The sequence below is a fragment of the Hydra vulgaris genome, chromosome 12, assembly GCF_038396675.1.
Source record: "Hydra vulgaris chromosome 12, alternate assembly HydraT2T_AEP".
NCBI lineage: Eukaryota > Metazoa > Cnidaria > Hydrozoa > Anthoathecata > Hydridae > Hydra > Hydra vulgaris.
This window is the reverse complement of record NC_088931.1, coordinates 13577501-13590000: the sequence shown is the minus strand read 5'-3', so window position 1 is coordinate 13590000 and position 12500 is coordinate 13577501. Positions and strand designations below refer to the sequence as shown.

Genomic DNA, 12500 nt, shown 5'->3' with positions numbered 1-12500 from the left:
AGTCTAAAAATATATTTAGAATAATCACTTAAAATGTGTTGATTAATTATAATAGGTATAAAAAAATTTAAAAAACAAGTGGAAATAGACTTAAAAATATGTATAATAATGGAATTATCATGACCCCTATAATAGTGGTCATGGTAAGCCACACCGACCATTTTTATTATTTATATAGTTATTTTATTTCAATAATTTTTAGTAAGTAGTAGAAAATAAAAATCTGTCAAATCTTTGTTTTGAGTTAACGATTAATGTTCAATGACTTCCTGTTAAAAAATTGCTATAAAAAAACTTCAATAAAATAAGCCGGCATGAGGACTTAATAATTTTTTTCTTTATTAAGACTTAATTTAAGTTTCTAAACTTTTTAACTTTTTAATTCCAAAAAATTTTCTTAATTCGAAAGAAGGAATCTGAGGTTGTTAGAACCCTCACCCCATTAATTAATGTTGAAGAAAATAAAGGTTTGAATGTAAAATTGTTTTTCCTATAACAAAGAGAGTTGTCTCTTTAATGTGTGTTAAACGCGCAGAGTTCACTATTTACCTGAGCACAATAATAACATTCTCTATCATGGTGTATGCGCAACAAATTTTTTGGGGTGTTTTGATGTTTTTAGAAAATTTAAGCTTTTTTAAAAATTCTCTCTATATCATTTGTTCTAGTATATAATATCTTTATATATGTTATGTATACAATATCTATAGAACTTCAAAAATGTTTTATTTTGTATTTTAAAAAAATAAAAGAGGTTAAAAAAAAAATAAATGTGTAAGCATAAAGATTTGAACCATTAAACATTAAGATATTAAACAGCAAATAAGTGCTATAAATCAAAGTTAAAGAGATGTTATGAGACTATTTAATATAAAATGACATGACTAGTAGAGAACTTATAGATAATAGTTTACAAAATAATGGTACTTACAAATTATTGAACAAAAACTAAAAACTTAAAATTAAAACTAAGTAACTAACACTAACAAACTACTTTTTCACAAAAATACAAAATTAGAACCCTTGCAGGCCTAATAATATCTAATGATATCTAATGATATAATATTTTACGAAAAACAAAGAGCTTTGACCTGAAATATTATATTGATTAATTCTATTCCTGTATTCCTCAATATAATATTTTAACAAATACTTGGTTATACTTTTTAAATGTTTGATTTGTGCAAAACAGATGAATACAATTAAAAATTTTGAAAAAAAGGTTTTAATCTTTTTAAAACAATTTTTGTAAAACGCTTTTTAATTAATATGCGGTAGTGGTGTAGTGGTAGAGTGCTCACTTCATAAGTGAGGGGTTCCATGTCCCTAGTAGTACTGCGCTGAATTCGTTTCTCCGCGCAACGGTCTTGTTTGCCAAGGTTCAAGTTTCGGAGTTATAGAGTGGAAAGAGGGTTATACAACAATTAAGTAGCCTACTCGTCTGTAGTGGGCTTCTCAGCCTTGAGGACACAAAAAAAAATTCAAAAGAATATTCTAAAATTTCAAACCTTGTTTTTGCTGTTAAAATACAAATGGAATTCTTCTTTATTCATAACTTTCTTTGTTTCATCAATCAATAATAATAAACCTGCTACATACATACTTAAAATTGACATATGGATAGGTGTCTCCCCAGCCTGTAAAACATGTAGACATTAAATAAATAAATAGAAAGTAACTGGCTAGCCTGTAAAATAAACAAACTTAAAATATAAAAACAGTTGTTCCATTTATTTATAAAAAATATAAATATAAAATATAAAAAACTTCAAATTGAAAAATAATAATGTAGTAAATTAGGAGTGAAGTTAAAATTTTAGAAAATAAAAATAAAAAAGCAAATAAAAAAAAATGAAATTGACTTACTAAATTAATTTTTACAGCAGACGCACCTTCTTCAAGCAAAATCTTTATTACTGAATAATTTTTTATACGAACAGCAACATGCAAAGCTGTATCTCCTTCCTAACACAACAACAACATTAAGCTTACAGTCTAGACACACATACACAGATACATATATATATATATATATATATATATATATATATATATATATATATATATATATATATATATATATATATATATATATATATATATATATATATATATTTATATGTATGTATATATATATATATATATACATATATATATATATATATATATATATATATATATATATATATATATATATATATATATATATATATATATATATATATATACACAGCCGCTCACGGAAGTTAGGACAAAAAATATTTTTTCAAAAGAACAATATTAAAATGTAATTACGTTATAAAATTATTTACTTATATTAGTAAAATTTATGTTTATATAAAAATAAATCAAGTTAAATAAAATTTGTATCAAAAAAATTCTAAATTTAGTTATTTTAATGTAAATATATTAAAATAACTAACATTTAAAATAACTTAAATTATACTCTCAAGTAAAAGTATTATCATTTTAAATAAATAAACAGAGAACGCAGAATCCCATTAAAGGTCACCTATAAACCTGTATTTTACATTATCAACTCAAATCTTTTAAGTTTGTCATTTAACAAGTATTTCTATTGTTTACTGTGTTTTTGCAGATATTTTGTGTATTTTGTGTTAGTGTTTTAAAAATTTCAAGTGCAGAAGTTCAAAGGTAAAATAAAAAATTATTTTTTTAGTGTAAATTCATAATATTGAAAAAAATATGCCTAAAGGTAAGCCAATAAGTGTTGAAAAAAGGACAGCGATACTCACTTTGCTTCAAGAAGGCTATACAGTTAGAAAAATAGCTGAAAAATTAAATCTGAGTAAATCAACAGTTAGCTATACGATTTGTCGATATCGAGAATCTGGAAGTTTGGAAGACAGAAATCATCCAGGTCCTTCTCGCATAACAACAAAAACTGATGACCGACGTATAAAAATCATGAGTAAGCGTAATCGAATGTTAACTGCTCCACAAATAACAGCTATTTTCAACTGTGATCGAGAAAAAAAGTTTCTGTCAGTACAATCAATTGAAGATTGCAAAAAGCTAATTTGCATGGTCGTGTTGCTATCCGAAAACCATATTTACAAAAAGTTAATCGACAGAAGAGATTCCGTTGGCCACAGCTCCACAAAAATTGGACGATGGATGAATGGATACAAGTACTCTGGACAGATGAGTCAAAATTTGAAGTTTTCGGAAATAAGTGAAGAGTTTACGCTAGAAGATCTGCTGATGAAAAAATGCTAACTCAATGTCTGGTTCCAACAGTAAAACATGGTGAAGGCTCTGTAATAGTTTGGGGTTGTTTCTCTCTGGATGGAGTGGGATATTTGCATAAAATCGATGGTATAATGAGAGCAGAACATTAAAGAGATATCCTGGAAACAAGAGCAATCCCTTCAAGACTTCTATTAATCGGAGATAATTTTATTCTGATGCATAATAATGACCTTAAACATACTGCATTATTATGTAGAAATTATTTAGAATCAAAAAAAGCTAAAAATGTATTACGTGTAATGACCTGGCCTCCCCAAAGCCCAGACCTCAACCCCATTGAGTTACTATGGGATGAACTGGATAGAAAAATTAGAACTGTATGTCCAGCATCAAAATCTCATTTATGGAACATTATAGAACAGGAATGGAATAATATTCAAAAAGAAACAATTAGAAAATTAATTGAAAGAATGCCGAGAATAGTTAAAGCAGTTATTAAATCAAAGGGTGGTTTTTTTGACGAAAAAACATTGAACTATTATAATGGTTTTTGTACATTTTTATTACATAGAACTGGCTAATAATATATTTTAAATTGAAAATGTATAAAAATATAATTTTTATTAATATAAATTAAAAATTCTATAACGTAATTATATAAAAATTTTGCTTTTTCGAAAAAATCTCCACTGTCCTAACTTCCGTGAGCGGCAGTGTATATATATATATATATATATATATATATATATATATATATATATATATATATATATATATATATATATATATATATATATATATATATATATATATATATATATGTATATATATATATATATATATATATATATATATATATATATATATATATATATATATATATATATATATATATATATATATATGTATATATATATATATATATATATATATATATATATATATATATATATATATATATATATATATATATATATATATATATATGGAGAGAGTGAATATATATGTTACATTTAATTTTGATGTAACAAAAGGCAGTTATGACAGAGCAGAGATTTGTGAACTTGTTGAACTATACATTTTAGATTTATTAAGTAAAATAATCAATATAAATGATTTAGGCCTTTATCGTGACAATGGTTTAATAATAATGCATAAAAAATCTGGTCCACAGCTCGATAAAATTAGAAAAGATATTATAAAATTTTTTTAAAATATTGGCTTTCACATCCAAATCAGCATAAATTAAAAAATTGTGAACTTTTTGACATCACATTTAACCTTTCTGAAAATTCATATAAGCATTTCAAAAAACCAAACAATGAATTTTTGTATATTAATATTAATTCAAATCATTTACCCCATATTCTAAAATAAATCCTGATTTCAATTAATAACAGGCTAAACCAAAACTCCTCTAATGAAAATGTGTTTAATTCCTCTAAACGAATATTTGAAGATGCCCTTAAAAAAAGTGGCTTTAAAAATTATGAATGAAATTTGACTCTGAAAAAAAGAATAAAAAAAAGCGAAATAGAACTAGAAATGTAATTTGGTTCAACCCTCCATTGTGGGGGGTTGAACCAAATTACATTGGGGCAAAGATGTTTCCACTAACATAGGAAAAGTGTTTTTAAAATTGGTTGATAAGCATTTCCCGCCCCCTAATAAATTACATAAAATTTTTAACCGAAATACAATTAAAGTTAGCTACAGTTGCACAAAAAATACGGAAAGAATTATAAAAGGTCATAATAATGCTTCGTTAAACAAAAAAGAAATCCTAAATGAAAAAACTACAGAAAATTATAATTGTAAACAAAAAAACAGTTGTCCAATGAGCGGAAGTTGTTTATCAAAAAATGTGGTATATAAATGTGTTGTTTCCTCTAAGAATGTACCTGATAAACAATATATTGGCATAACAGAGGGTGAATGGAAAAAACATTTTGCCAATCTTAAGTAATCTTTTAAAAATAAAAAGTATTCAAAAGATACTATCCTGTCAAAATATATATGGGAATTAAAAAAAAACTATAAAAATAAATGAGCTCAAATAATAGTTACATTAAGTCCCCTTTTTAAAAATTTTTTTTTCTTAAAAAGCATAAGTAATCATTTCTAAAGAACTCTTTTTATAATAGTCCCAGCAAATTCCACAAATGTGTGAAAATTTACAGTATTTAAGACATTTGCTACTTCCTGTAATTTAATTTTTGGTATAAATTAAAGTTTTATTAATTTGATCATTTATTTCTGAGTCTTTATTGATGAGTGTTAAATGAGAAAAATTTTCGTTAAGTGATTTTCTACTAATTTAATTGCTCTGTTCTTTTAAGAACACTCTATTGTGTAAAATACATTATCATATATATATATATATATATATATATATATATATATATATATATATATATATATATATATATATATATATATATATTTGATTGATTTAAAATTGTCTTAATAGAAATTTTTTTTCAAACGTCAATTCACCTCCTCAAAGCCAAGAAGGTCACTACAGATGAAGAGGCTACTTAATTGTGGTTATAATTCTCTCTTAACTCTATAACTCCAAACACGAATCTTGAAGAAAACTGCATGAAAAAACAAGTTGAGTGCAGTACTGGTAGTACTGCACTCAACTTGTTTTTTCATATGCAGATTCTCCACAGAATTATATATATATATATATATATATATATATATATATATATATATATATATATATATATATATATATATATATATATATATATATATATATATATATATATATATATATATATAATTTAGTAGAGAATCACTTATCAAATTACACAATGTTTAGTCAATAAAGACTCATTAGAAAGATCTTTTTAAAAATTTGAAAAGTGATTTTCTTCTAGTTCATTATTGCTCTACTATTTGAAAAGAACATTACTCTATTTAGCACTCTATTTTGTAGAATTCATTAAAAATTATTTAAATATATAATTATTTTATATAATATTTATATATTCAAATAATTTTTTTTTCTCTTTTTTTAAATATTGGTATTATGTTTGCATTTAGCTATGCTGTTGGTACTACTCATGAATGTAATGAGAAATTGAATATGATCAATTGTGACTTAGCAAGTTTTAAGGCAAGAGCTTTTTGTACAAATGGATGGAAGTTATCTGCTCCTTGCTATTTGTTTACATTAATTTGAGTTAGTAAAGTTGCAACTTTGCTCGCCATTATATTTATGTTGTCAACTGTCTTATTGGTTCATTTGCTGAGTGTGCGGCTTTGAACAACATTTTTTTTACTGGACAGACTCAAATTGATTGTTTAATGTTTAGACTAAGTCTATTTTACTGTTTTTTAGTTCACCCTTCTTAGATTTGAGGGTTTGTAATGAAGTGGGTATTTCTAACTTGCTATTTATATATGAAAAAATTTTGGGGGGATTTTTATTGTTTGCTATATTGAACTCCAAGTATTTTTCTTTTTTTTTATGCTTTTTTTATATTTCTACATGCTTTGCGGTATTCTTTTATGAGTTTGATTTTTTTCCATTTTGAGGCTACAATTTGTTTCCACAGAGATGTCTTAAATTGAGATAATTTTTTTTTTTTTATTGGTTATTCATAGCATTTCTTTAGTTTTTAAATTGTCTTTTTTCAGAATAAATTTTTCACATAGATCGTAGCATAAGTTCAGTAATTTATCACAGCATTCATTTGTGCTTGAGCTATCAAGAAAGTTTTCAGTCAATTTTGTCCAACTCTTTTTTGATTGATTTAAAATTGTCTTAATAGCAAATTTTGTTCAAACGTCAATTCACCTCCTCACAGCCGAGAAGGTCACTACAGATGAAGAGGCTACTTAATTGTGGTTATAATCCTCTCTTAACTCTATAACTCCAAACACGAACCTTGAAGAAAACTGCATGAAAAAACAAGTTGAGTGCAGTACTACCAGGGATGTGGTGGGGATCAAACTCGGAACCATTTGCTTATGAAGCAAGCGCTATGAACCACTCGCTTATAAAGCAAGCTTTACCACTACACCACTACCGCATTGACTAATTTTTTATTAAAGTTAAATTTATTGCTTAAAAGTGGTTAGCTTTTTGTGCAACTAGAAAATTCCATTTGATTACCAAATGAGCTTGTTTATTCGCTCCGAGTGCGAGTCAAATTGCAGATTTTTTTACTTGATTTACGCCATCACATTTAACATAGTCAAGAGTGGTTTTACATTCTACATCCGTATGTATGTACATTGTATAAATGTGGAAAAGTCAACAAGTCAATCAATGAATTTTACAGGCTGGTTATTTTTAGGGCCAGTCACACATAGGGTGCCATCATCAAACCATTTCATATTTGGAAAATCAAAGTTGCTGTTATGTTAGGTGTTGTTTGTTGCTGCTATTAAGTTGTGGATTGGCCAGGAGTTTGCAGTGAGTTGATTCTGTCTTTTTTGGATAGCAATTTCTTTTTTGAGATCAATTTCTTTTATGTTTTAGAGCTGTAATTGTGTTTTCATTTCTTGTTGCCTGGACTTTCAGTGAGCTGATCTTTTCTTCAAGTTCATAAATACAAGTGATCAGCTGCTTTATCCAATCCAGCATATCAATGTGAAATTGAGTTTTTTGTTCAGTAAGAGTTCTTTGTCTTGATAAAAGTTTGAAAAAGTTTGATTTGATAGTTTCAAAAAATCTGAGTCTCTTGATGCCGTAATGCTGGAGTATTATGGTGCAGCTGTTTTGAAGTTATCTCTTCCAAAGTTGTTATCAGTAATTATATTATGTATACATTATTAGTTGCAGAATAGGGATATAAAAAAAGTTACTGGCGTTAAATTATTAATTGAAACGCTTTTAAATAAAATAAGTTTGAACTATTGATTGAGAATTTTCTAAATTAAAAAACACATTAGTTTTATGCTTTTATTTTCTCTGGATTATCCTTTATTTATTTTATTATTTGCAAAGTTAGTTTCTCTTTTAAGTTTATGGTTGTTTTTTTTTAGTTTTCTCCATTGTGTTTTGTATACACTGATAACTTTGCCAAGTTGTCAAAAAAAATTGTATACGTGGTCATATAAGTGCAACTGCACTCATTTTCTGAGAAGGCTTGTTATACATACATAAAAATATATATATATATATATATATATATATATATATATATATATATATATATATATATATATATATATATATATATATATATATATATATATATATATATATATATATATATATATATATAGTATCGGACAAAACGAGTGCAACCAAATAATGCTAATTTAGTTTCTTTATATAAAAGTGCTGCATTTTTTCAATTTAGAGAAATAACTATGTAACTGTTTAGAGACAAAGTTCTTCAACTTTTATTCATCACAAAGTTCATTATTTGTACACGAAAATTATTAAATTAATCAAAAGTATTAAAAAAAGTTGATTTCCTTCTGGACAAAACAAGTGCAACTCAACAAAATGTTGACCAAGCTGTATTTCGCTATCAATATTTCGTGGCGAATCCTTCGTTGTCAATCACAGCCTTGCATCTTCGAGGCATAGATTCGATCAGGTGATCAATGAAACTTTTTGGAATCGCTGCCCAGGCCTTTTGGATTTGTTCAAACAGTTGATCCTTATTACGAACACCTTCACGATTAATTCTGTGGTTGACGATCTCCCACAGGTTCACGATAGGGTTGAGATCCGGAGATTGAGTCGGCCAATCCATCACCGATAGGTGGTTGTCTTGAAACCACTGCTTGACTACTTTTGCAGTGTGTGTCAGATCGTTGTCTTGCTGAAAAACCCATTTTATTGGCATATTCCATTCAGCATGAGGTAACATAACATCTTTCAGGATATTTTTATACATGAAACGGTCCATTATTCCATCGTCTCGATGTATTGGACCTAGACCGTTAGCAGAAAAACACCCCCAGACCATTACATGCAAAATGCCATCGCTCCCAATGATGTTGAACTTCGATTCATCACTGAACAGGACAATTCGCCATTTCTGCACATTCCAGTCAATATGAGATGTAGCAAACAGGAGTCTTTTCTTCTGTTTTTTTTAAGTGAAACCAGCGGTTTCTTTGCAGGGCGTCGAGAAAACAATCCGGCTTCAACAGCACGTCGTCTGATTGTTCGGTCTGAAACAGGCAGCTCTAATTGGTTTTGTATCTTGACTGATGATATCCAGGAATCCTTCTTGACGAATCTGACGATCATAGAACCCTCTCTATAAGTGGTCGAACGCGGTCTTCCACCTTTGTTATTTGCTGCCAACTTCCCCGTAGAACGATATTTGGAACATAGTCTTGATACGGTCCATTTTTTCACACGATATTTATCAAAAATACTTTTTTGTGACATTCCACTTACATAATCGCCAATAATTTTCTTTCTTAGTTCCAATCCAAGACTGTCGGGAGCCATTTTTGCACTTGAAGTCATAAATATAAAAATAAATAAGCTTCTCAAGGCTTACCATGTTACATTTACCTTGTGATGATACAATAATGCTCTGTGGAACACAACGTCTTGGTTGGATGTGGACTGTATTGATGTAATGAAACACTTGTTGTATTTCACTTCTTGTATTGATGTTCTTCGATAAAAAACTTTGATAAAACTCACTTCGATAAACTGTCTTAATAATACTGACTAATTGACTTCCATATACTGACTGAACTACATGTCGATTTACATGCCTCTTATATAGTAAAATGAACCTGTGTGAACCTGTTCTGGAAGATTCTAGATGCTTCTTTTTGATGCTTCTGGAAGCTTCTGGATGCGTCTGGATGCTTCTGAACGTTTCTGGATATTTCTGGATGCTACTGGATGCTTCCAGATGCTTCTTCTGGAAACTTCTGGAAGCTTCTGCATGCTTCTGGATACTTCCTTTAATTATTAAAAAACTTCCGTGACGTTGACACGGACCAGACTTAAGAAAATGAAACAAACCAAAAAAGTTGCACTTGTTTTGTCCGCTGCAAAATGGCACTTGTCAACGAAATTCTGCCTGTGTGCTGTCACCTGTCAGCTGATTGCTCATGTCATGGCATGCTATGACTCCAGACTCCTGAACTGTTTACTGTGGTAGTATAGTTCATTTCATTTTTAAGATATGTAAAATTAGGAACACTTTTTAGCATTGTTCGATGTATATATATATATAGATATATATATATATATATTATATATATATATATATATGTATATATACATATATATATAAATATATATATATATATATATATATATATATATATATATATATATATATATATATATATATATATATATATATATATATATATATGTATGTATTTATATTTGTATATACATGCAACGCGAAAAAAAAAATAATTTGCCATAAAAAAAAAAAAAAAAAGGTCCTTAATTTTGAACTTGTGCAGCACCCAAATATGGTTAGCAATGTCAAAAATGATCTAGAATAGCCCCTGATATATATATTATATACCAGGGGCTATTCTAGATCATATTAACCCCAGACTGCAATTGGCTAATAATGCCTCATATTTATTTTCTATATTGAGTTTTTGTATAAATGTGCTGTAATTGCTCTCAAAGCCTGTAATTTACTGTTATTTAATGTTTTTGCTCCCAAATCTACAGTAAACTACTGTAATTTAATGTTAAAGTTTAAAAGATGAAACAAAAAACGCATAAAATTAAATTCTTAAAAAAAATTATTTAAGTTGCTGTGCTAATTGCATCAGTTAGAGCAAAAACGACTGTTAGAGAATACTGTTTCTTTGAAATGCACTTTCGTAATTGTTATCTGTTTACAACCTCATTATTTAAATGGTTTTAACTTAGAAATGTTTATAACTGCATTCATTGTAAATTGACAAATGCAATGTTGATTAAATTCAAATAATTTATCAATTATTGTTAGGAAACTTGTCAAATAATGTTTTTGTTGTTTATAGAAACCCAAAGAAAACTAAACCCAAAGAAATAACTATTAGAGTAAAATGGAAAAAAGAAAAACATCCCAAGCTAATCCTGGTGATGTATAGTGCCAAGCAGGATCTAAATCATAATTTCTAATACAAAGATCTCTAAAATTTTCAAAGACGTCAGCTAGTAAAAGCACATCTGAAACGTATAAATCATGGTAATCTGTAAATGATTTGCAATTAAACTCTTTCCATTATTTTGCGCATGCGAGCAATCATTATCACTTTTTATTATATATAATTTGATTTTATCAATCATTATCACAGATTTGAAAAAGGCACTATATTCTTTTAGAACTGGAAATTCAGCAGTGGCAGCATTGTGAGATATAACATTCCTCAAAAAACTCTCAGAGACTATTTATTAAAAAAAGATAGGTCACCAAAGCATAAGCTATGTTGAAAAGTGCAATAATCCCGAAACAGTAGAAGCTGAGTTGAAACAAAAAACATTTTATCTTCAAGAAATAGGATTGGTATAAAAAGTGTACAAATTAGAAAATATCCATATGAAATATGCTCAAAAAAATTTGCAACATCGTTTCTTTTTTTACTAGTTTTTAATTTTTATTTAAAATTTGAATATAAAAGAATTAATCAAATTCAGCTTTTTCCTTAAATTTAAATTAAATGATCAAACTAAATAACTATACTAATGAAATAAATAATTTCAGGCAAAGATTGGCATGCAGGATGTCTCAGGCACCATCCTGGTGTTGCTGCCAGGAAATGTGAAAGTTTGAGTTATGGTAAGCTAATGCCTACCATAACCACAATTCAATGCAGAAACTGTTTGAAATTTTTTACTACCTTGTTAGCAAAGTCTACAAAAAACTAAATTTGGCACACCATCCTGAATTGATTTACAACCTTGATGAATCTGGATTGCAATTAACAATGACAGGCACTTATGTAGTAATGGCAAAAAAATGAGCAAATCGTGTACATACAGCTACTCATGCAGACAGATGAGAAACTATTACCCTAGTTGCATGTATAAATGCTACTGGAACCAACTGGATTCCATCTATGATTTTGTATAAAGGCAAAAATTTGAAACATAAGTATGGGGATAATTTGCCCCCTGGAAGTATTTGTCGCATGACTCCAAAAGGATATATTACTAAGGAAGAATTTGGTACTTTTTGCGTCATTTAAATTAGCACTAGAAAAAACTTTATTGATTTTTTGCAGTCATTTGGATATTGCTGTAATAAAGGAAGCCGAAAAGTTAAACATCCATATATTATATATTTGTCTACCAGAACATTGTAGTCATGAACTTCAACCTCTGGACA

The 12500-nt window shown here is 27.8% G+C and overlaps 1 protein-coding gene across 3 annotated transcripts in view; it reads right to left on the bottom strand.

Moving 5' to 3' along the window:
• The window catches only part of LOC105846758 (serine/threonine-protein phosphatase 6 regulatory ankyrin repeat subunit B), a 100260-nt gene that overhangs the window by 42037 nt on the left and 45723 nt on the right, over positions 1–12500 (bottom strand). For all 3 annotated transcript variants that reach the window (XM_065812255.1, XM_065812256.1, XM_065812257.1), the window contains exons 12-13: positions 1867–1965; positions 1509–1637 (exon numbers count right to left, since the gene is read on the bottom strand). In XM_065812255.1, the coding sequence (XP_065668327.1) occupies positions 1509–1637; positions 1867–1965 (228 nt within the window). The remainder of the gene's footprint in view (positions 1–1508; positions 1638–1866; positions 1966–12500) is intronic.